The sequence below is a fragment of the Nannizzia gypsea genome, genomic scaffold, assembly GCF_000150975.2.
Source record: "Nannizzia gypsea CBS 118893 supercont1.10 genomic scaffold, whole genome shotgun sequence".
NCBI classification, from domain to species: domain Eukaryota; kingdom Fungi; phylum Ascomycota; class Eurotiomycetes; order Onygenales; family Arthrodermataceae; genus Nannizzia; species Nannizzia gypsea.
Window position 1 is genome coordinate 26,035 of NW_003345192.1, and position 23,645 is coordinate 49,679.

General features: G+C 47.8%; 11 protein-coding genes across 11 annotated transcripts; 6 read left to right on the forward strand and 5 right to left on the reverse strand.

Moving 5' to 3' along the window:
• Window positions 1-247: 247 nt before the first annotated feature.
• MGYG_08591 (alkaline phytoceramidase) lies at window positions 248-1,413 on the forward strand (the record flags this gene model as incomplete). Its single annotated transcript, XM_003168997.1, has 4 exons — window positions 248-328; window positions 393-579; window positions 650-1,154; window positions 1,224-1,413. The coding sequence occupies 4 exons, from the start codon at window positions 248-250 to the stop codon at window positions 1,411-1,413; spliced, it is 963 nt and encodes a 320-aa protein (XP_003169045.1).
• A 273-nt stretch (window positions 1,414-1,686) lies between these two features.
• Window positions 1,687-3,235, reverse strand: MGYG_08592 (hypothetical protein; the record flags this gene model as incomplete). The annotated part of the gene is made up of 4 exons (XM_003168998.1): window positions 1,687-2,578; window positions 2,643-2,751; window positions 2,816-2,954; window positions 3,044-3,235. The coding sequence occupies 4 exons, from the start codon at window positions 3,233-3,235 to the stop codon at window positions 1,687-1,689; spliced, it is 1,332 nt and encodes a 443-aa protein (XP_003169046.1).
• Window positions 3,236-4,187: 952 nt separating this feature from the next.
• On the forward strand, window positions 4,188-6,928 carry MGYG_08593 (BRCT-containing protein 1; the record flags this gene model as incomplete). Its single annotated transcript, XM_003168999.1, has 5 exons — window positions 4,188-4,268; window positions 4,349-4,782; window positions 4,839-5,710; window positions 5,746-6,233; window positions 6,299-6,928. The coding sequence occupies 5 exons, from the start codon at window positions 4,188-4,190 to the stop codon at window positions 6,926-6,928; spliced, it is 2,505 nt and encodes an 834-aa protein (XP_003169047.1).
• Window positions 6,929-7,158: 230 nt separating this feature from the next.
• MGYG_08594 (vacuolar protein-sorting-associated protein 25) lies at window positions 7,159-7,863 on the reverse strand (the record flags this gene model as incomplete). Its single annotated transcript, XM_003169000.1, has 3 exons — window positions 7,159-7,271; window positions 7,345-7,420; window positions 7,471-7,863. 3 exons carry the CDS (start codon window positions 7,861-7,863, stop codon window positions 7,159-7,161), a joined length of 582 nt encoding a protein of 193 aa, XP_003169048.1.
• Window positions 7,864-8,109: 246 nt separating this feature from the next.
• Window positions 8,110-9,231, forward strand: MGYG_08595 (tRNA (guanine-N(7)-)-methyltransferase; the record flags this gene model as incomplete). The annotated part of the gene is made up of 3 exons (XM_003169001.1): window positions 8,110-8,264; window positions 8,352-8,539; window positions 8,606-9,231. The coding sequence occupies 3 exons, from the start codon at window positions 8,110-8,112 to the stop codon at window positions 9,229-9,231; spliced, it is 969 nt and encodes a 322-aa protein (XP_003169049.1).
• A 216-nt stretch (window positions 9,232-9,447) lies between these two features.
• MGYG_08596 (PDZ and LIM domain-containing protein 7) lies at window positions 9,448-11,919 on the reverse strand (the record flags this gene model as incomplete). Its single annotated transcript, XM_003169002.1, has 2 exons — window positions 9,448-11,762; window positions 11,841-11,919. 2 exons carry the CDS (start codon window positions 11,917-11,919, stop codon window positions 9,448-9,450), a joined length of 2,394 nt encoding a protein of 797 aa, XP_003169050.1.
• Window positions 11,920-12,720: 801 nt separating this feature from the next.
• MGYG_08597 (hypothetical protein) lies at window positions 12,721-16,077 on the forward strand (the record flags this gene model as incomplete). The annotated part of the gene is made up of 1 exon (XM_003169003.1): window positions 12,721-16,077. The coding sequence occupies one exon, from the start codon at window positions 12,721-12,723 to the stop codon at window positions 16,075-16,077; it is 3,357 nt and encodes a 1,118-aa protein (XP_003169051.1).
• Window positions 16,078-16,494: 417 nt separating this feature from the next.
• MGYG_08598 (hypothetical protein) lies at window positions 16,495-18,516 on the forward strand (the record flags this gene model as incomplete). Its single annotated transcript, XM_003169004.1, has 2 exons — window positions 16,495-17,037; window positions 17,077-18,516. 2 exons carry the CDS (start codon window positions 16,495-16,497, stop codon window positions 18,514-18,516), a joined length of 1,983 nt encoding a protein of 660 aa, XP_003169052.1.
• Window positions 18,517-18,589: 73 nt separating this feature from the next.
• Window positions 18,590-18,964, reverse strand: MGYG_08599 (hypothetical protein; the record flags this gene model as incomplete). The annotated part of the gene is made up of 3 exons (XM_003169005.1): window positions 18,590-18,781; window positions 18,839-18,896; window positions 18,951-18,964. 3 exons carry the CDS (start codon window positions 18,962-18,964, stop codon window positions 18,590-18,592), a joined length of 264 nt encoding a protein of 87 aa, XP_003169053.1.
• Window positions 18,965-19,650: 686 nt separating this feature from the next.
• Window positions 19,651-20,681, reverse strand: MGYG_08600 (hypothetical protein; the record flags this gene model as incomplete). The annotated part of the gene is made up of 5 exons (XM_003169006.1): window positions 19,651-19,693; window positions 19,761-20,011; window positions 20,066-20,301; window positions 20,362-20,622; window positions 20,672-20,681. 5 exons carry the CDS (start codon window positions 20,679-20,681, stop codon window positions 19,651-19,653), a joined length of 801 nt encoding a protein of 266 aa, XP_003169054.1.
• Window positions 20,682-21,792: 1,111 nt separating this feature from the next.
• MGYG_08601 (Mch2p) lies at window positions 21,793-23,433 on the forward strand (the record flags this gene model as incomplete). The annotated part of the gene is made up of 2 exons (XM_003169007.1): window positions 21,793-22,020; window positions 22,084-23,433. The coding sequence occupies 2 exons, from the start codon at window positions 21,793-21,795 to the stop codon at window positions 23,431-23,433; spliced, it is 1,578 nt and encodes a 525-aa protein (XP_003169055.1).
• Window positions 23,434-23,645: the final 212 nt, after the last annotated feature.

The window sequence follows — 23,645 nt, forward strand, 5'->3', positions numbered from 1 at the left end:
ATCCTTGCAGCCCTATAGGATTAAGCTTTGCGGCGGAAAGTCTTAAGTCGGCTACTAAACTTTAAAACGACACCTGATCTTCTGGCGTGCCGGCGCTTCTTTCTTTCTTCTTCTTCTTGCTTCTCGCCTCTGCGGTTCCCTCTCTTCTTTTGCTTTTCCTTGCGTCTCTTATATTTGTCTACCAGCAGCTAAAGATGATATTTTGTTCATCTTAGCCTCGCTGAAACCGATTTTCACTACGTCCCAGATGCCGTTCAACATACCTTATCCGCCATCCCAGGCTGGATACTGGTCGCCTGTCACCTCGACGCTCAACTGGTGCGAAGAGGTAATACTTACCCACAACACGAGAGCTAGAGCCCGATAATAATGGACTGACTGTGATTTGCTAGGACTACTATGCCACTCGATATGCCGCTGAAGTCGTGAATGCCTTCACCAACGTCCTATTTCTATACCTGGGAGTGAAGGGCATCCGGAGTTGCCGGAAGAATGGGCATGACGCCATCTTTCAGGTCGCATTCCTTGGATATCTCCTGGTGGGGTTAGGGAGTTTTCTATTCCATTCGACGCTGAAATGTATGCTCACCACGACTCTCTTTACACTTCTGGCACACACTAGCTAACTAGTTGCTCTATGGAGTAACAGATCCTATGCAGCTCGTTGACGAGCTGTCAATGATTTACACGACATGTCTCATGTGCTATGCCACCTTCTCCTTTTCCAGGTCCCGATCCCAGTGTCTTATACTCGGAGCTGGTCTCCTGGGATTGTCGATCTTCATCACTCTCTACTATCACTACCTCCAGGATCCCGTCTTCCACCAAGTAGCATATGGAGTCCTTACTGCTATCGTGATATTCCGAAGTATGTGGGTGATGGAAGTTACCCTACGCCCATCTCTACAGCGATCGCGCAACCGCGCCAAGTCAAACGTCTCGGGACAGATCATGACTACCAGTGGGGAGACAGTAAACGACAGGGACCTCAGGATTCTAAACAGTATGTGGGTAATGGTTGCCTACGGTTTGTCGACTTTCCTTGGGGGTTTCTTTATATGGAATTTGGACAATACATATTGTTCAACACTGCGAATTTGGCGCCGTGAAATCGGACTTCCATGGGGCATCGTGCTGGAGGGACATGGTTGGTGGTAAGCTCGCACTCTTTATCATTTACCCCAAACCGGTCCATGTTATCCACTCGCTCACTCCGAGAATAGGCACCTACTCACAGGAATCGGCGCCTACATGTATATCATCTGGGGAATATGGCTGCGCCATTGTCTCCACGGCCATCAGGATGAATACACGTTAGATTGGCCCCGGTTCTATAACGCCGCTGATATTGTCCGTGTCCAAGATATACCTAAGCTCACAGCTCCTGAAGGCTATGCTGAGAAACTGAATTGAGGTTACTGAGATCGGCACTACATTCAACAGCATCCCGAAAAACATTCTATAGACAAGTTGATTCTAGAGTTTCAGGGATACCTCTTTTTCCAATTCCGTTTCAAATTGTCTGAAATGTGGCCTGAATCCATCATACTCATATAGAAGACCAGCACTATCTAGTTATGATCTAGTTAAGAAAATATCACTCTGGCTTGTGATTAACGGCCTAGCGCAAACATATTAAATTCACGAACGATTCTCAAATCTAGCTTTAAGACAACATGCCGTCGTTTATAGCTTCGTCCCAGTATTCCTTTTCTTGCCTATATTCCGTACCGAGAGTAGATCAACCCGTCTAACCCACTCCTGATCGATGGTCATTTTATCTGTCAAAAGTTTATTTTTCCACTCAGACATCAGTAGGTCCTCCTCCCTGCGCCAACGATGCATTTCCGCGTCTATTTGGCCAGCGCACAGTTCGGCCGCTTGGCTCACGGCTTCCATGGCAATCAAATGGCCCACATTCTTCATAACGATGCCCTTGACCTTCCCCTCAGCCGCACCACCGCTACCACCAACAGCGACACCAGTACGATCAATCTTTTCCCGATTTAACCCTGGGCCGCTGACTTCTGAGTGTTCTGCGAATATATATAAAACACTTGGTCGAACAAAGGGAAGTAGTTCAAATGTCCTAGCAACTTCGTGTCGGTAGAATGGAAATGTAGATTTATATATATTGGGGTCAAGATCCGGATGAGTGAGGCGATTCAATGTTTGGTCGTCTTCGGAAGTAGAACCGTAAGCAGCCCTAAAGAATGAAAATACTTCCTGGTGCCGAGTTGTAGTAAGTGTTACTGGCCTTTCACCTATTGGCTTCTTGATAGAGTTCTCATCTAACGGGTATATAGCAGTGGGTAGTTCACGGAGTCCATACTTGAAGAAGCGCCGGAGTACGCGAGGGTCCCAGTTTTGATAGAATTTGCTTCCTTCAAGGGCCTTCTCTGCATCTCTGCGAGACGGCCAAAGATCTCTCCTATACGTCGATGCAAGGGTCGCAACCGGTATTTTCACGTTGGTCGGTTTGGAGTATTCATTATCAAGAACCTCCACCTTGTTCATCACAGGGTCCAGGAGAATAAGCGAGGTAAGAAGTCGGGGATGCAGAATTGAAAGGGCTATTCTGAACGCCGTTACGGGCTCAATTAGTGTTGTCGTTGTATTTGTCTGTCTAGGGGAGCTCTTACAGATTGTTACCGCCCATGCTGTGGCCAATTCCAAAAACAGGTCGGGGCATTTCGATTCGCTTTTGGTTAATCAGGTTAAGAAGGTCTCGTGGATGATCGTACCATGACGCTAAGGAACTTGTCAATGGTGAGACGATGGATGATACTCAAGGTCAATACCCATAAAAACGTACGGTCGTTGCCTAGCGAGCTCTCGTTGAGCACACCACTTTGGCCCTGATGTGCAACATCTGCAATCCAGATACCCCGAATACGAAAACCAGCCTGTTTTGAACACGCATATATCTCCTCCCAGAGGGGTTCATATAGCTCCTAGTGGGCGGATAATAGTTAGATATACCAGATATATTTGAAGGGAGTTTCTATGAAGTACAGGGGTATAAATCCAGGATGGTCCTCACTTTCGGAAACCCATTAGCATGTGCACCTATTATGGTGACATCACCTGGTTGCGGGTTCGGGTTATCCACTGGTATATACTGCTTGACTGCTAAGCTGAGCGGCTCTTCTTGACTGGTAGCCGTCGCATGGGGGTATTCCCTGATATGCTGGCAGGGAACGACGTGCTCAACGACCCGAAAGCAGCCGGCCATCTTATTATATGGTTAACTGGGCGGCGGTGCCCTGACTTTTGCCCGTTCTGGTCTGATCCTCAAGTACTCTGGTGTCTCTCTATTCAGCCATAGGGTAAAACTCGAGACAATGGAATGTTGTTATTCTGATTAATCATTATGCGACAAATATCATCATCGTCTCTTTCGGTCCAGAGTCGAACCGGGGTGGGTGGCTTGCAAGGGCATCCACGGATCGGCCACTGGTTACCGGTGGGCCGAGGTTCCATGACACACCCCTGATCAGCTGCGACTTTGCAGGGCAAAAGGACTGCATATTCTTCTTCTTTTGTTTGTACTCTGTAGGGTATATACATCAGGGGTCCTAAGGGACTCTCTGCTCTGTACCTATCTATGTGTGAAAATCGATTACCCAGTAGCTACTCGAAAGCTACTCAAGGAGACGAAGAAAAACCAGGAACTTTTTCCTTTTTCCTTTTTCTAGTTTTATTTTTCGCGCAAAGACGTGACAGTTACTGAGTAAGACAGCCACGGGACTCTTTCTTGTCTATATATTACGATCACCTGATATTAGATGCTTGACCATTACTCTTCAAGGCGTAAAGTCAGCAATTATATCGATGACAAATGACATTACGGGTTAAAACAGATATAACAGGTCTCGGCCAATAAGAGAATGCGATGCCTCCTGTAATTTATTTCCAGTACAAGATTTGAGGCACGTGACTACGCATACATAAGCTTCGGGCAGACGCGTTTGCGAAAAAGCTAAAACTAGCGCGTTTCCCCCATGTTCTTTTTTTTTTAATGCAAAACGTCAGCCTTTTTGTGAGACTCGCTCAACTCAAGAAACAAAAAAGAGCTCAGCGCAAGGTGGTCAAAACAGATATACTGATTGCTAAGCTTTGTGAAATTGATACAGTATTAAGTCACCCAAAACGCCGGTATTGTCCTGCTGTGGGTGGCCATCAGTATGGCGGAAGAAGGGCTATTTAGCCAGGCGCGGATCTGTATTGTCTGCTCCCCTCAGATGACTGCGGAGCAGGCTGAAGAGGTAAGTAGACGGTCAGCTCACGGTTGCGGCCCAAGGGTAACCTGCTGATATTACCGCTGTTATTGGTGTCGCAATACTAGATATCGTCCGCTCTACGAGAAAATGGAGGCGAGGTGGTCATAAATGAACCGCAGACACCACTCCCACCCGTAACCGAGTTCAGTCACATAGTTTCCCCAACAATAGACTTCCAAGGCCATGATGCAGCATGCGATGCCCTTATTCCGGTTGTCAAGCCCCAATGGGTGCAGATGTCTATATCAAAGCAGAAGCTCGCCAATCCCCGGCAGTATAACCCGGATCCGCGGCTATTCATGAACGACGTTATCGTCACCTGCGAAGACATTCCTGAAGGCGACAAAGATGCGATTATTGGTGGAGTGTTGGCTATGGGAGGCCTTTATACGGCCCGCATCACCAGCAGCACGACACATCTCGTTACTTTGACAATGAGTGAGAAATGTACCGCTGCGAAGAAGAGGGGCCTCCATACCAAGATCGTGCTACCTCACTGGTAGGTGAATAAGACTAACCTAACCTCCTCTGCTGGCTTGCTATGTCTAACTACAGCAGGTTTGATGATTGCCTCAAGCTTGGGAGAAGAATCGATGAAAGACCCTATCTACTTCCCAACCCTGAGATTCTCCGACCAGAGTATCAGAAGCCCCTGCGTATTGGCCAGAATAAAGACGTTCTCGGAGCGTCGACTCCAGAGCCCAACGCGCTCCCAGATCGGACCTCTTCTCCTGGTGGCTCAAGAAAAGAATTAGACATATTCAAAGGGAAAACTGTGATGATATCTTCAGATTTGGGCATCGGGCTGCATATGGTTAGGTCAATTGAAGAGAGAATTCTCGAAGGCGGCGGTGAAATTACGAATGAAGTGTCAAAATGCGACATATTTATCTGTCGATACCGTGAAGGTGAAGACTACAAGTCCGCATCCAGATCTGGCAAGGAGGTCGGCAATCTCTCGTGGCTATTCCACCTTATCACGCACAATGCATGGACATCTCCGCTACGAAGGCTCCTCCACTACCCTATTGCACGGGGGGGAATTCCTGGCTTCAAAGAATTCAAAATAAGTCTCTCCAATTACGCAGGGGAAGCAAGGATTTACTTGGAAAATCTAATAGCTGCTGCTGGCGCCGAGTCAACAAAAACTTTGAAGCAGGATAATACCCATTTATTGACGGCCCATCAAAACAGTGAGAAGTGCACTGCTGCCAAAGAGTGGAACTTACATATTGTCAACCACCTTTGGCTTGAAGAGAGCTATGCTAAATGGCAGCAACAAAGCGTCACCGACCCTCGATATACCCACTTTCCTCGACGGACGAATTTAACTGAGGTTGTAGGTCAAACACGAATAGATAGATATACTGTCGAGGAGCACTTCTTCCCTCCTGAACCAGCTCCAAGCGTGAAGAAGCCGGGCCACCGTACCGCAGAAAGATAATAATGGTACTCTTAATAGGCCATCCACCGCATACAAAGACGCCGAAATCAGGAGACAAAGCTAGTATTGAGGGTGGAGTGATGCCAGGGGCCGAGCTTGACAGCACTACAAAGACAACAAAGAAACTGAGGGGAAAGCCCTTGCAGACACCGGTAACTCCTAGATTTGCGGACCTTGGAAAGGAAAATGAGACACCGTCTACCACCGGAAGCCGGAAATCAAAAGATCTCGCGGCTGCTAGATTACATAGTCTTGCTCCCGACATATCGCTATTCGAAAGGGAGTCAAAGCGAGTTGGTGGTGTTATATATGGAGGCCGAAGAAAAAGCACCGGCGAGCCGGATGCGGGCAGGAAGAGATCTGCTGAGCCTGGCAATGCGTCCGATTCAGAGAACGCCGTCGATACGAAGAGAATAAAGACGTCCCGGCCGCCAATAGCAATCCGTCTGGTTATTACTGGTTTCCACAGATGGGTTGAGAAACCCAACATGGAAGATTCGGAAATAGTAAGCCAGCCCCTCTGTCTAAGAAGGTTAGTATGGTAGGGCTAACTAGTATTTTCATCGTACAGTCTCAACTCAGAGACCTTGGGATCTTGGTTATCACTGATCCGTTAAGGTGCACTCATCTGGCAGCACCGTCTATCCTACGAACCCAGAAATTCCTCAATGCCCTAGCACACGCACCAGTTATTATAAACTCTGATTTCATTACAGATTGCCTTGACCAAAAACAGCTCCTAGATCCCAACGACTATATCCTTGAAGACAAGGCCTCTGAGAAAAAGTACAATTTCAAGCTGGAAAAAGCGAGGCGGAGAGCAGAAGAAAACAAACAAAGACTGCTAAGTGGACACACCATTTACTGTACGGACAAGGTCAAAGGTGGGCTTGAAGCTTTCCAGGCAATAATTGAGGCGAACGGAGGCCAATGTGTACCGTATCGAGGTCGTGCGGGGATGATGATCAGTAGCCGGCGTTTGGCAGCCGACGACCCTGACCAGGCCGGAGTGGACGATGTATTTTTGATCAGTGGCCCCGACAAGAGCTGTGCCAAACTGCGGAGCAAGTTCCGGACGATGGCTCGCAATGCCAAACGAGTGCCCAGGACTGTCAACACTGACTGGTTATTGGATATTGCCTTATCTCAGGAATGGCGGGGCGGTGATGCATATGAGTATCCTAGCGAAGATGCCTCGTAAGGGACATGCCCGAAGCCAGCTATATATGGAGGCTTTCAACTCACGATCCCTTCTAATGTTACATACTTTTTGCATTCACATAAGCGATCCATGGTTAATGAATTCTGAGGTACCGGGAGCAGGTAGGGTAGCAACAAGACCTCTCTTATCCCTTAATTCATGTTTCCAAGCACATTTACCGTGTGATGCGGTTATGATGCCTGCTGGTTGATGACATCTATGCTCAGGACCTAGAAGAACTTGACACCCTGCTGGTCTTCACTCCCAAACACCTGGGCTTTGCCCTGTTTGGCCAGGACCTGGAGAGCTTTCTGCATAACTTCGGGATCCATCTTATGGAATTCTAGGCAGCAGGTTAATGGTGGAGCGGAAAAGGCAAAGTAATAGAGTGCAGCTTGGAAGAGGCTGCTACGCACCCTGGGAAACTGTTGCTTCTCCCTCCATGAGCTCATAGAGCGTGAGGACTGTGTTTTTCTGAGCTGTTTCTTCAACCTGTAGGTAGGCGTCAGCAAGAGCTTGTATACTATATTCGATCCGCCTACCCAGCCCGCAAGCACACTGGCCCATTCCTCTGGCCGTTTCCACCATATCCATGCTATTGTCTTCTCACCTCCAATCCATTCTGCGCGTTTCCCCCCGCTTGTGCCAGCCATCCAGTCGACGATATTCACTGCGTCCGCCAGGCCCAGTCCCTTTTTCAGCTCCGCATTGTAGAACAGAGGCGCAGATATCGTATCTATTAGTGAAAGACGGTATATGCGGTGGTGTCGGCAGTACGCTTGGATAAAGGACGACCATTTCTGGAACTGTTTCTCGCGAGTTGTAAGGTTGGGTTGGATGGTGTAAAACGGCGGAAACGAGTAGTCTCGAGGGAAGACGAAATCGGTAGGGTCGTACATGTTCCTGGCATTTTCTAGGCTCCTGTTATTTGCCATCTCCGGAAAGACATGTAATATAGAAACGCTGGCTGGAGAGACGTTGAAGTCGAGGTTGTCCTCGTCGTGAGTTCAATTTAGACCTGATAAGATAAATATTCAATCAAACCTAAGATCGCGTGGGGCGGGAAAGGGAAGAAAAAGAAAGTAAAAAAAAAAAAAAAATGACATCCAAAAATCATCAAGCGGTTAGCAACTACGGCCATGTACAGCGAACCCGGCAGCAATCAGCATTTAGGCAACGCAATGGCGGCTCCGGATCGAGAGAGGCAACGGCGCTCAGAGCCACCGAAACCACCGAAGGAAAAAGCCGACGAGCATGGACAGATAAAGCTGCCGAAAAAGAAGCTCTACCGCCAACGAGCGCATGCAAATCCATTCTCTGACCACCAATTGGACTAGTATGTCTATTGCAAATGCCCATTGTGTTTCATTAGCCCTTGCTTCAAATAACTCAAGGCCAGGCTGTCGTGCTAACTGGCTTCCAGTCCTATCAGCCCAGACCATATGGATTGGTCCGACATGTTCCCTGCGTACATTAACCCGGAGCCAACGGCTGTCAACCTTTCGGGATTTAGGAAGCTGGTCAAAGATGTGGAAATAGCTGATATTGGCTGCGGGTTTGGAGGATTATTGGTAGCGCTGGCGCCGCTAATGCCCGACACCTTGATGGTTGGTATGCTGCATTTTTCCAGGCCATAGATCCTGTTAGGAAGCAGATTGATTGACTAGTTATTGGTAGGCATGGAAATTCGGTCCCAAGTGCTCGAGTATGTGACGGAGCGCATAAGGGCGCTTCGGTCCAGGCAGCCTCCTCCCGCGGCACCTGATGCCGCTGCCCATTCTGCCTTGGGAGATGGAGATGCGCTGGAATCAGTATCATCACCGTCAGCTCCATCAGATTTACCCGGACAGTCTAATTTTCAAAACATATCTGCCATCCGCTCGAACACTATGAAATTTCTACCGAATTTCTTCTCTCGCCATCAGCTTTCAAAAATATTCATATGTTTTCCTGACCCGCATTTTAAGGCAAGGAAACACAAGGCGCGGATTGTCTCGACATCCCTTAATGCCGAATACGCATATGTCCTACGGCCCGGCGGAATGCTATATACAATTACAGATGTGGAGGATTTACACTTGTGGATGGTTTCACACTTTGATAGCAAACCTGCAGACAACGATCTGAACTCCCATGGCATTGCCGAGCTGTGGGAACGTGTGAGTGATGAGGAGCTCGCCGCAGATGACTGTGTCCGAGTGATGAGGGAGGAAACAGAAGAAGGCAAAAAGGTGACAAGAAACAATGGGCAGAAATTTGTGGCAGTTTGGAGGAGGAAGGCCGACCCTGAGTGGCCATCCTAGCCAGGTCTTCCTTTCCTCAAAAAAGATACAAATGGTTAAAGGCCCAAAAAGATAATGATATTTCTGTCAAGCTATCGCCTACTCTGCTGCGCTATGGATCAAACCAAAATACAAATTCAATGAATATTCAATCCCAAGAGGAAGAAGAAAAAAAGAGACAAAAGGAAAAATCAAACAAACTGGAGGGATATGCAAAAATGGCTGCGCTTATGAAACTTATGCCTTCAATCGCCTCGATTCACACGCCTCGCAGACCGGCAGCTCAACCGGGCCGCCGATCTGTCTGCCTCTAGCATTTACCTTCGGCTTGCCCTGTCTCACAAAGAAACGTCCGTCTGGCCCGAACGATCCCTTGCATTCATCGCACCGGAAACACTCGTCGTGCCACTGCCCACCAAGCGCAGATACAACTACATCATCCAACACCGGCTTCTTACAAGCTTTACATTTGGACGCGGTACGCCGTGAATGGCACCGGACACACCATGCAAAGCCCTCCTTTTCAATGAATGGTGTTGTAGGAGTGAACGGGTCGCCACACTCTGCGCAGAAGAAATGCCCAGCATGCCAGGTTGAACCGCATGCAACGATGACCTCGCCTTCGATTGGGGTCTTGCAGCTTTTGCATCGAGGGCTGAAAAGTTCGTGGAAATCTAGGTGGCAGTAGAACCGCGGTGTGTCGAATGCTAGCCCCCGATGAGCATCTAGCTGTGACAGCCTTTCTCGGCGCTTTTCTTCTGGCTCTGGGTAAAAGGCGACACATTCAAGAGGAGTCCGGCAGTGGAAGCAGCTGAAACACTCTGGGTGTAGCCGGTAAGAGCTTGCGATGACTACACGCCCGGATATTGACAGACCACAAACAACGCAACTTGCTGTTGGTATCCCCGCTTTGGAAAGGGACTGGTACCTTTCAATTCCCATTGAACCTGAATGGCGGTTGGACTGATGCTGCCCAGGGCTCGGTAGTTCTCTTCTCTGCTGCACTTGACTTGCCTGTTCCATCTCAGATATGGTAGGACCTAAGGGCGAGACGCGAATCTCCGGTGCAGCAGGGGCTTCATTCTCGATACTGATGCTAGGAATTTTTGGAGCACTGACACTGACTTCTGGTATGGCTTGGGGAGCAGGGGTATTGTTATTGGAGTTTATGGATTGGCTTGGAGTGCCATTCCCGCTACTGGTGGGGGGTTCATTGCTCGATAAGCTAGCAGGCTCCTCTTGTTCCGTCTCCTTCCAGTGGGGGTCAAAACTGACAATTGGGCGACCCGGTCGATCACTCACAGCCGAAGGCATTGGAAGTTTTGTGCTTCGATCCTTCAGCTTCATGCTTGTGGCTGCACGAATTTCATCGTCACGTATTTCGATCCCATTTTTTGTCAGCGTGCTCTGTTCATTCTCCGACTCCGGTGTCTGTTCTCGTGGAGTGTAAGTGTTTGTAGTGTAAAGGGGGTTCCTGGTTTGAGACGGAGGGTTTTTATGTATATCAAATCGATTCAGTTTGCCACCAGCTGATGAACCACTCCATCTATTCGGGAACGGGCGAGCTCCCCGGAGAACAGAGTTGTGGGGTTTGGCGGTTAAAGCAGATGTTGGAGCAGTATTTTGAGCCGTGGTGGGCTCCTCGTGGGTACCAGTCTCCTCGGGTTCTTCATAAATAGAATCTTCAGGGTTCCTGAATATCCCCTTTGAAGAACCACCGCTGACAGACCTCCTTCGGCTCTGGCTATCTTCTTTCCTTTTCTCAGAGCTCACTTTAGGCACGGCAAAGTTGACCCTTCGTAGTGGCCGTACCATTCCGTCAGATGTTTTATCAGATGCCGATTGACCCCCGCTCGAGCACTCAGAGGATGATCGGATGCTGTCTGTTATGGACTGGCTCCGCACAGCAGTATCTCCTCCATACCCTAGACTTGAGGTCCTCGAGTGGCTGCCTTTCTCTAGATGCTGTCGTAGCCTGCTTATGGTCTTCAGGTCTGGGTTTCTGTACGCTGCATGGGTGTCCTTTTCTTTAAACCCATGAGTCTGGTGCTGCAAAACGAGCTCTGTTGCCTCCTCCTGGGCTGCCTCGAACAGTCTGTTCTCGTCATCCTGGACATCCATCTCTTCTAGTGCAGACCTTAAAGATCTAACTTCTTGTCTTTCCATCCATCTCTGGCCACGCTCTATGTACGGTATTGGTGTTGATGAAGTTGCTGATGACAGGCTGCTCCCACAATGAGAAACATTTCTTCCGCCGTTGAAAACCTCGCATTCGGGTATTGTTGGCGTTCCGCTGGAGCTACTAGTTGGTGTAGACACCTCGGAGGTTGTCCGTCGATGGGAGAAGGCACTGGACGAGCGGGGAATTATGTCCTTGGAGTTTGGTCGAGAATGCACAGTTTCGGACGGCCGCGTAGAAAACGACGAAGCCGGTCTTACCGGTATGTCCTTTAAATTGGGGAGTGCTGCTGGGCCCGACACCTTAGACGGGAGTGGCCGTGAGCCATTCGGGCGTGGTGGACGTGCTGTTCGAAGATCTCGCAGGTAGCTCCCTATTTGTTTGCAATCAAGACATCAGCTCTCTTTTCCGCTACCGGGCGCTAATAACAGGGCCAGAAAGAGCCACCTACCCAGCTCCTCATCGTTCATGAACGTAGGTCCTGGGGGAGAGACCTTCCTCGGGCTGCTCTTTAGCTTGACTCCGTGCATTGTTACCGTAGCTCTGGGGGCAAGCAGACGAAGAAGCCTGGCGTAGCAGCACCGCAACACCAAGCAAGCAGCCGTGTGTCCCTGTTTATATGGGCTAGCAGACAGGCAGAGATAAGAAGAGGACGCAGATCAAGGTCGTACATCCGTGGCGAGTTATATTCCAGGCAGCACGGAGCCAATGTTTGTTGCACTAGACGACCCGGGGGCGGCGCCTCGCTTCGTCCTCTTGTCAGGATAAGCGCGAGGTCTGGCTTGTTTTCGTCTCCGCGTATCAACAACCGCCAAGTCAGCCGGTTGCGAGGACAACACATTGCTGACTAAGCGTGTCTTAGCCGAGGCTAAGCTTTCAGTAGTCTGGATGACTCAGCACAACCCAACACCAACCCCAACACCGTGAGGAAGTCGTGAATACTTAACTCTTCACTACCGCGTACCCCGTACCCCAGACGCGTACGGCTCTCGATATGACACACGGCTTGTTGGCGGACAAGGAAGTACAGCAAGCAAGCTACAGCGGGAGGGCAGGCTTCACCGGTCGCTCTCCACCCAGTTTTATGCGGTGAGGTGATCGTTCATCTCTGGCCTTGTAGTTACCTGGGTACTCCCGTACCTACTGTAGCTGCAGCTCGCATCCTTGCTATTCTCGCCAAATCACTTATGAGAACGTATCTGCTCAGCATGTTGACAACCATTGCCCCTCTTCTACTCTCGTATCACGACCTGACCTTCTTCGAATCTGCGGGTTGGCATTGCTCTATCTTTCATAACTGACTCGTTAACTAGTTGACTAAGGTAACTAATATGGATAACGACCAAGAGGCCCGTCCATTAGGACAGGAAGCTAGTGCTACATCATCGGAGGACAGCCCACACCGCAGGGACCATTGTGATGACACAGGAGTTCGGCTCGGCAATAGGTATTTATTAAGTACTGGAACAGAACCTGATCTCGATGAGTCTATAGCGCGAATGCGAGAAGCGATTGATCCACTGTCACCAGACAACCAAACCCAGGCAAGGTACAAAAGCATTCTCGGTAAACTACTGATCGAAAAATTTTACCTCACAGGAGAAGCGTTTCCTCTTAACGATTCCATTAGCCTTGGACGTGAAGTGATTAATATAACACCACTAGGCCATCCAAATCGCGCAGAATATTTAAATACTCTAGCAATTACTCTCAATCTTCGGTTTTCCAAGTCAAATGCTACAGCCGACTTGGAAGGTGCAATCCAGCTAGGTCGGGAAACAATAACCATCACATCCCCAGGCGCTACAAACCGGGAAAAGTACCTAAATGACCTTGGAACTTGGCTTCATGACAGATACGTTAGAACAGGAGTGGTATCCGACCTCGAAGAAGCCATTCGGCTTGAAAGAGAGGCTGTTACTACAACTCCTAATGAGCTTGACACGGCTAAATACCTAAACATTTTGGGAAATCTCCTCATTGCAAAGTATGACAGAGCAGGAGACGGAGCAGATCTCGAAGAAGCTCTCGCAATTGGGCAGAAAGTTGTCAAGTTAACTCCAAAGGGCCACCCAAACTGGCCGGAACGTTTGAGCAACCTTGCAAGTACTCTCCGCCACAAATACTTAAGAACAAAGACCCTGCCTAATCTTGAACGAGCCTTCCGGATGGGAAAACTCGCTGTGGCTATTATGCCAGAGGGATATCAAGAGCAGGCAACCTGTTTAAGTGTTCTCGGAAATGTGCTCTATGACAAGTATCTCAGAACTGGCGCTATATCTGACCTCGAGGAAGCTATCCGGATTGGGCAGAAAGCTCTGGATTTGACCACAAAGCATCATCGTGACAGGGAATCATACCTGAGCAATCTTGCTATTATGTTCGACGTAAAATACCTTAGAATTGGGATGATATCTGACCTCGACGTTGCTATCCAGCTTGGACGCGAAGCTGTTGATACATCACCAGAAACCCATATATGCTATCCTGGGCGTTTAAATAACCTTGGAAACCGATATAGGGAAAAGTATTTAAGGCTAGCGCTGATGTCTGAGCTTGAAGAAGCCATCCGCCTTATACAGATGGCTGTGGATCTAACAGAAGACTGTCCAGATTATGCCATGTATTTGAGTAATTTATCAGCCACATTTGGTGACAAATACCTGAGAACCAGAGAAGACTGTGATATTGAGAATGCTATTCAGTTTGGACGTAAGGCCCTCGATATAAGTCCAGCAAGCTCTATTGACTGTGCAAGACGCTTAAACAACCTTGGGATCCTGTTCGGATACAGATATGAAAAGAGAGGAGCTATATCAGACCTCGAAGAGGCTATCCGGCTCGGGCGAGATGCTATCAATAAGATGCCAGAGGAGCTTCCAGAACGAGCAGGCGTTTTGAATGATCTTGGAATGCGACTTGGGAGAAAGTACATAAAAACAGAAGACAGGGTCCACTTACAGGATGCTCTTTCATGCCATCAATTGGCTCTGCGCCAACTTACTGCTTCAATAATGACACGGATAACGGCTGGGAGGGAGATTCTTCATCATTGTGCACTAATTTTAGACTGGGATGGAGCTTACGAGGCTGCTGAGGTTGCTCTTCGCCTAATTCCCACGCTTACCACGCGGTCTCTCACAAACGCTGATAAGCAGTATATACTTAGCCAAGTGGTGGGCCTTGCGTCCGATGCGGCAGCGGCATCGTTGAATGCAGGTAACGGACCATTCGTTACCCTTGGCCTGCTCGAACAAGGTCGAGATGTTCTCGCATCATCTCTCGAAGAAATACGGATAGACGTTTTGGAGCTACAGCAGAGGTACCCAGAACTGGCCCAACGGTTTTTGCAATTACAGAACGAGCTAGATTTACCCGATCCTGGCAGCTTTCCTTTTCAGGCAGACAGTGGGGAAACTCTTATGCAGAAGGCGAGTCGCCGATACGAGGCAGGAAAGGAATTTGACTCCCTTATTTGTGAAATCCGCGAGCAGCCTGGTTTCAAAGAGTTCTTGCTTCCACCTACCGACACAGAAATTTTAGCTACCGCGAAACATGGTCCCATTGTCGTTATAAATGTGAGTCAATATCGGTGCGACGCAATACTCATCGAGCATCATCAGATACGATCCCTAGGCTTGCCTCACCTCCGCAGCAAGGATGTCATTAAAAGGGCAGAAGCCGCGAACCTTGCAACCTTTGAACATTTGGTTTGGCTATGGGATAATGTTATGGACCCAATTCTAAATGCTCTAGGCTTTACGGAACCCCCGTCCGATGCGAATTGGCCCCGTGTATGGTGGATTCCCACTGGTACACTTAGCAAGTTTCCTGTCCACGCGGCTGGTCGTCATATCGAAGGTTCCTCGTCAACTGTGCTTGATAGAGTCATGTCCTCATACAGTCTATCCGTCAAAGGAATGATATCTGGCCGACGCCGTCAATTAGATATCTTGGCCCCATTTCAGGCGCTTCTTGTTGCTATGGATCATACACCTGGAAGTTCTAGACTTCCGTTTGCAATGAAGGAGGTGGAAGCATTGCGTGGCATTCTCGCTGAAATGGCGATCAACACTATTGAGCCAGGTCGAACCAAAGAGAGCATCACTTCCTATCTGCAGCAATGTAAGATATTCCATTTTGCTGGCCACGGCTACACAGATAGAATTAACCCATCTAGAAGTTATCTACTTCTAGATGATGGGAAGGAAAACCCGCTCACAGTTGCCTCACTCTTGGAAATGAATTTGAGAGAGCACTCACCATTTCTTGCTTATCTCTCCGCCTGTGGTACCGGACGGATCAAAAACGAGAAATTTACTGACCAGGGCATTCATCTCATTTCTGCATTCCAACTTGCGGGGTTTCGACATGTAATTGGCACGCTGTGGGAAGTTAACGATGCAGTGTGTGTGGACATTGCAAGAATTGTATACGAAGCACTGAGAGATGGTGTGAGAGCGATCACAGATAAGACTGTGTGTCAAGGGCTTCATAATGCAAGCCGAGTACTTCGGGACCGTTGTTTAACCATGCCAATAACCGCAACTATCACCAGGGCAGTAGGAGAGCCTAGTTTAGATGCCGACCTCCGCGATATTGTTTTATGTGATGACGACGACGATGACGACAACAACGGTCAAACATTGACACTGCCTTGGGTTGCGTATGTTCACTATGGTGTTTGATAGCTGTAAAATCTCACGACTGATGATATGCCTCTACTTCAACGCAACTCACTTCACCCAATAGTATATCCAATGGATTCAACAGCCCGAGGGGTTTTTTTTATGCCTAACAATGTCACGTTCATAATCTAATACAATCCCTCCTTGAGCCCTTGAACAGGGTCAGGCTTAGATTTATAGAATTTGAACACTAAGATTTAGTTAAACGAAGCAACAGGGGAGGACGAATTGTGCGAGGAAAGGAAAGACTGTAGTTATCTTTACCCCGCCCCCTGCTAATACATAGATCTCATTTGATCTCATCGGTTTTGCATGCAAACTCCTCTTCAGAGACTATGCTCTGTTTCCTAATCTTATCCTTTGAAAGGTCCAGTCGTCTTCTCTAATCGTGGCTCTTGGTGGTAACTCTTTCGCACCATGGCTACACCAACAGACGTTTCAGTGCATTGGGCAATCTTGGTAGGAGTGAATTTCTATAGAAATCACCGTTGTCTTGAAGGAGCCGTCCGGGATGTCAGGCGCATCAAAGAGTATTTGGAGTCTGGGCAAAATCCAGTCCGAGTGCGTACGCTCACAGCAGATAGTCCCGGTGAATCAGACAGAAATAGCCCTGCTGGAGATGAGTTATCCTGGCCAACCAGTGATAATCTGAAGTTGAGCTTCAGAGAGGTCCTGGATAACGCGAAGCCGGGAGATTATCTGTATATTCACTACTCAGGACACGGTGCATTGACTCCCCCCACTAGACCGCCGAATGGAAACGAGGATACCGGTGACGTAGCACTGGTTTTATTCGACAATTTCTGTGGGAGTAGCTTATTCAGAGGCTACCTATTAGCTAAATGGATGAGCAAATTCGTGGATAACCAGATAAATGTGACTCTCGTCCTAGACTGCTGTTTTTCAGGGAGTGTAGTGCGAAACAGCTATCCCCCTGATTCTGGAATTCGATGCATTGACGTTTGCTCCGCAATGGAAAGGACTGATGAGACGAACTAGACTACTCCTGAGCAAGCTGAAACCCATATAGGAACAAGGTCTGCCTGGCGTGATACCTACGCATTGCCGGATTGGCTAATCAACCCAGATGGTTATACGATTCTCAGTGCCTGTGGCCCACATGAAGTCGCTAAGGAACTCAGGCTTGGTGATGATAAAGACGGACGCAGGGAGAAATACGGGGCATTATCCTTCTTCCTGATCGATGCCCTTACTACACTAAGGAAGCACGGCGTAGTGCCTTCCCATTATTCCCTCTACCAACAGCTATGCGTTACATTTCATGCTGCCTGGCCTAGTCAACATCCTATGCGATATGGAGCGAAAAATTTTGGTTTCTTCGAGAAACTGGGCTCGAAGGAACGGGGATTCTATTCAATTTTACAGGAGAATAACCGTTTGTGGCTGATGGCAGGACGCGCCCATGGTGTACATCTGGGCGACGAGTACGCTTTGTACCCCCCTTACGTGCGAGAAGACAGCTTCATGGATACCTCACAAGCATCGGCCAGAGCACGGATAAGCGTCGTTCATGGCCTTCGATCAGAGCTTGAGGAACGGACCGGATCGCCTTCCCATTCCCACAAAGCGGATACTGGATGGAAGGCAAAGCCACTCCCGAGGATGATCTCCCGAAACGTAAATGTTAATGTGCAGGTAACAGCGGATATCCTTAATGGCAACTCTAAATGTGGGGCAAAAAACGATCGGGGGGACCTGTTACAGCTCTCCGCAGAGGAGGACGAAAGCCAACCCTATATGTTTTATGTCGCCAGAGACGAAGGCAATTACCAAATCCTAGGTTCCTCGTACCAAGTGGTTCTCGGCATCCCCCCCGTGTCCTTTGATAATGAAAGGGCAATAGAAATCATCATGGGGTATTTAGAACACCTCGCGGCATTCAAATATTTTGAAGGAATAGAAAACCATAATGTGAATACAGCATTTACCCAGTCCTTTTCTCTGGATCTCCTTAACACAGCCAGTGAGAATGTGTCATCGCGAGCCCAAGTCAAACATAAAGATCAATTGACCCTTAGGATCAATAACTTTAGCGACATACCACTGTATATTGCGATATTTGCCATGGGGCCCTCCTGGGATATACAAAATCTCCTTCAACAGTCGGGAATGGAGTATATTGTGGTCCAGCCGAAAGGTAGTAAAAAGAAAAGCTTTATAGCGAGCGTGCCATCATATTTTCAGGCCCAAGGCTGGTTAAACTGCGAGGATATAATCAAAGTCTTTGTGACTGTTCAGCCCACTTCATTTGAGCCGCATATCTTACGAAAAATATATGAGACTGAGGAAAGCATGAGGCTCCCTTCCTCTGGGCTTACATCCTCAGACTTTCTATCTTCACTTATGCAATTTAGGGAATCTGACTTCGATGACTGCTGGGTAACAAAAAATTTTATTATACACACTGCTTCTAAATGATGTAGTTGGTTTGGAAGATAGTGTCATTGTTATATTAAGCCTAACTCAATGGATCAAAGTTATCGAACAATGATCAGAGGTCGTCATCGGCAAGTTTCAGGTCTTTCTCTTCTATAGGCATTCCTTCCTTCACCAGCTGTCCATTTTTGTGGCATAGCTTATACTTTTTCAAGCTGGGCGTCGAGGAAACTAAATATGGGCCTTCGCGGACTTTCGTCGTAGGGTCGGTATAATATACCTCGTCTCCAGGCATAAACTTATTTTCCTATAATAACTTATTAGCAGACTATCATCATCACAAAAAATAAGAAGCCATGCTTACCGCTGAATATGCAACTATCTTAGCACGGCCATCATCCTCCTCGATTGTAATGTTTGATCTGTTTCCAAAAATATCAGCACTATCATTTTATGGAGATTTCTCGCCAACAAACCCGTTGATATTCATTTTTCGGGTCCTTTGATCGCAGTTTGGGTACTTTTATGTTTCTATAGCTTGTGGCAGTCAGCAAGTTTATTATTATGCCACTACGTTGAAGAAGATAGTATTTAAGAAGTTGCAGGCTGCCCTCCGCTGCTACCCATCAGGAGTGAACCCCAGGTGCTTGTCATTTTAAGTACCTCCTTGGGTCTGGTTTTACTGTTTGGTGCAATAACATATGTTCAGCCGCAATTGATCAACTCAAAAGGATTTATGAGAACCTTTCCCTGCATTCCTATTGAAAGCCTCGCATGCAAGGTAGTATATCAAAATTTTACTAACCCCTGCAACCTCAGGCATAGAAACGTCTTGGATGATATTTGGGGCCTTTCCTGACCCATGAAAGAACATAACCAAACCATCGGTCATTGTTTACAAAGACATTCGACATATCCTAGTCTAGAGTAAATATTGAATACCAAAGAAGCATCTGGCCCAAGTATGGCAGTATGGAAAGATAAAAACAATGTTCTACCCAGGTTTTTTGCGGTTGGGCACAAGAATACGGCCACATGTGACTTGTATACGTTGGGTACGCACGCAGCACCACAGCCCCTTATGCAAAGGGTAACGTGGACACATTCCGATAGAATCCGTGAAGGCTAGGGCTTGATGCAGGAAGATTAATCAATGGATGTCACTCTGGATGCCGATTAGGCCATATTAGAGATGAATACAACCAATACGGTAGCATACCTACACATGTGTTTCGCTGTCAGTATATAATGCATTGAAATGTTCCTGTCAATGATTGGAAACGTACGTTGAGCCTGCGACAAATAGCTCTATTGACCTTGCCCTAGTCAAGGTTGAGAGAGTCGCGATGAAAAACGTCGTGGAAATCGCAACGATTACGGCTCGTGAGGTTATGGATTCGACAGCCAAGCATATAAGCATAGGAACCAACAGGATAAAAGTGACAATGAGTAGCAATATGACTTGTGACATAGCTGCTAGTAGGCGATTTGAATATATAAATACGTTTGGATCGCTCGAAATACTGGGGTATGGTCGCTATATGAAGGTGTGAGCTGAGAGCCGGGTATCGAAGCTGGTTTCTGATCAGACCTTATCAAATGCCGCTGAAAATCGGACGAGATTATCTTCAATCCAAGCCTCCAGCTGTGATATAGACTTATCTTCGGTGCAATATATGCAAAGCAACTCGTTCTCCTTCTGTAAATAGGCGATCTCGCTCCTTGATACGCAAGCATTCCCGCGGAGCCAGTTTCGAAGACTCTGTACATCTCGCGATTTCGCTGGTTCATAGCGGAATATTCGTCGAGTCCTTTCGATGAATGCGTCTGAATATAACTGTCAGTGATTAAGTATTCAAAGAATGCAGGCGCGTACTTGAATTTTACCATAATCAGCTAAAGCAGCATTGATATTAGAGATGACGGATTGTCGTTCCTGGTTGACGTCATGCCTCCGACTCCCAAGGAACAAGTCTGAATTCTCCTCCTTATCGATTTTCTCAAGCCGCTTTTCAAGCACCGATAGTTCGTCTTGCTTGAAAAGGAGGAGGCGAGCCCGTAGATTAGCAAACCGGCGGCATATATGAAAGGACGGCTGTGCGGCAACTAGAGCAGAGAACCGGGGGTATCCAGCTGGATGTTCCTCGACTGCTTTGAATTAGGGCTGGTCTCTTCCATAATGTGAACTATGCTATACCTTGCTCCATTTGGCTTTCACAATCCCCCCTTTTGGGTCTATATTTTGGAAGCCAAGGATGCATATATTTGAGCTGCTTCCCAGAGGGTATCGAAAATAGGCCTTAAGTAGTCCCTTGATGATAGATAACTGGCACCTAGATATTCAAGCTAAAGCGAGCTCCAGAGTATAGATAGCAGTTTAGTACAATATTGTCAGAAAAGAGTACCTATCCTCATCATCCGCTGCCGTTAACAAAGCAGTTAATTCCCAAGGCCACATATCAGCCGCAAGGCTGAAGCCCAGATTAGTTAAACGAGATTTAAAAAAAAAAAAAAAAAAAGACTCAATGGGCCAATGATAACTAGGTAACTAGTTCACTAGTTAGTTAGCTAGTTGGTTGACTCTAGCAAACCGAGAAGGGGTCGCAACCTCGGCAACCTAATAGATATTGAATACGGAGTATATGGCTCATAAATGCTCGGCTTTGGTTATCAGTATTGTGACTGTGCATTGATCTATAAAATCCTGTTAACTAATTTACTAGTTATGGTAACATAAAACGACCGGTTCATCAACATCAAGCAGGCTAATGACCAGGGATTGTGTTTCCCTCGGCACAAATGACTGTTTCCGACATTCATCAAGCATGAACCGCATCAACTAACTACCTACCAATGATCGGTGCATTGAGCAATTTCGCAGTGTTAACTATTATTTAATATAATGGCCATAATGGTCCTATCCTGGCAGTGTAGGGCGTGTTGGCCTGGCCAATTCAATCCCCCTCCTCTTAGTTGGTTGATCAGCTTGCGATAACTAGCAGCCAGGAGGATGAATACGAAACTGCCCCCACTGTTCCGCTTAAACGGCACTGAAGGCCCTTTTTCGGGCTTTGGCATTGCCGGACAGTCATCCCGGGACGAGTAGCAAAGGAAATATGACTGCTTTTTATACTGAGCTGATGGCCGCATCTCGGGAAAGGGTTCATACCTCCCCTAACAATTCGTCATATACGTCTACGGAGTAGTTATAACTTCTGCAGTTTCTCGCCTCTGGCCCGACAAGGAACCGAGAAAAGAGGACCCTGGCCTCGATCAAGACTTTCGGCTAACAGGGCTCCCAAAGCCGTTTGCCTGAGGATGGTGGATAGTTCGGAAGCCCATCAAAGTAGCGGAAATGCTTCCCATCAGGTAGAAGTTAGTACACCTCAGCCAGGAGAAAAAAGACCAGGCTGCAATTCCATCACCAGATCAGATGAAGGCCTAAGCGAAAAGGTAGCAGGTGATATTCCCCCAGAGGGAGGATATGGATGGGTCTGTGTTGCCTGCGCTGGTCTGATCAACGCCAACACTTGGGGCGTGAATAGTGTAAGCTCCTCTCCACTCGTTATACACTCCCCAAGGCGTCGGGTATACTGACTTTTCACACAGTCGTATGGGGTCTTTCTCTCGTATTACCTAGAGAACGATATATTCCCAAATACAAGCCCAATAGAATATGCCTTCACTGGCGGCTTGAGCATGTCATGCTGCCTGCTCATCTCCCCCCTTGTCACTCATATGGTGCATTTATATGGCAACCGAGCGGTCCTTAACTTCGGTGTCATACTTCAGACGCTTTCGTTCATCGGAGCGTCGTTCGCAACACAAAAATGGCACATATTTCTCTCACAGGGTGTATGCTTTGGTCTTGGAATAGGTGTTATCTTCGTCACATCAGTGAGCATAATACCTCAGTGGTTCCGGCGCAAAAGAAGCATTGCCAATTCCATCGCTGCTGCTGGCTCCGGCATAGGAGGCCTTGCGTATTCCCTTGCGGCGGGCTCACTCATTCCTAAGGTAGGGCTAGGGTGGACTTTTCGTGTATTGGGGCTATGCTCATTCGCAATAAACTTGGTTGCCTCCAACCTGATGCGCGATCGGAATAAAGCTGTGGGCAGCAGGTACCGTGCCTTTCACTTCCCACTGCTAAAACGGCCGGAGTTCCTCTTTCTTCAGGCATGGGGTATGCTCTCGCTGCTGGGATATGTTGTTGTCCTTTTCAGTTTACCAAACTTTGCTCTTTCGATTGGCCTATCCCAAAAGCAAGGCAGCATTGCTGGTGCCCTGCTGAACTTGGGTCAAGCCATCGGGCGTCCCATTGTTGGCCTTTTCAGCGACAGGTACGGCCGACTCAACATGGCTGTCCTGTTTACCATCTTTTGTGGCCTTCTCTGCCTAGCTGTCTGGATACCGGCATCGAATATGGGTGTGCTTTCCTTCTTTGCCGTCATAGTAGGCACCGTGGCCGGCACCTTTTGGACAACTATTGTCCCGGTCTGTGCAGAAGTAGTCGGTATGCGAGAACTCCCCGGCGGCTTAAGCATTACCTGGGTCGCTATGGTGCCTGCGACTACTGTGGCCGAGCCCATTGCTCTCGTTCTCAGAAGCGGATCCGGCTCGACGGGCTCTTATACATATGCACAGGTTTTTGCTGGGCTTGTATATGTTGCTGCAGGGCTATTTTTGCTGGTCGTTCGGGGCTGGAAGATTGGAGATAACGAGCAGATCGAAAAGGCTGCGGCAGTCAAGATGAAGACGCCTAGCAATGCGGCATCAAGTCAAGTTCTCACAACTCTTCAGAGCGCTAAGATGGATGATCCTCTCACTGACAGTGCAACTGTTGAATGCAGGATGAGCCATCCAGAAAACAACACTAACCGTCTACCTACCAGCGTGGATGAGAAAATTTGGTCGCTTCTGCCACTTACTCGGAGAATGGTGGCTTGGAAAGTGGTGTAAACATAAAAAGAAAGTAGAGCTTTTTATCCTACATATCGGTTTTTTTCAGTGAATGGCTTAAAAAAAAAGGCTTGCACGGCGTACTCCGTATATATCTATTCTATTTTGACCGCGTCCGACCTTATTTTATGACGTGTAACTGATGAATGATAGAATGAATGGCCGATAATTCAATTGCATCAAAAGCTGTGGTAAATTGGCAGGGCAGTCCG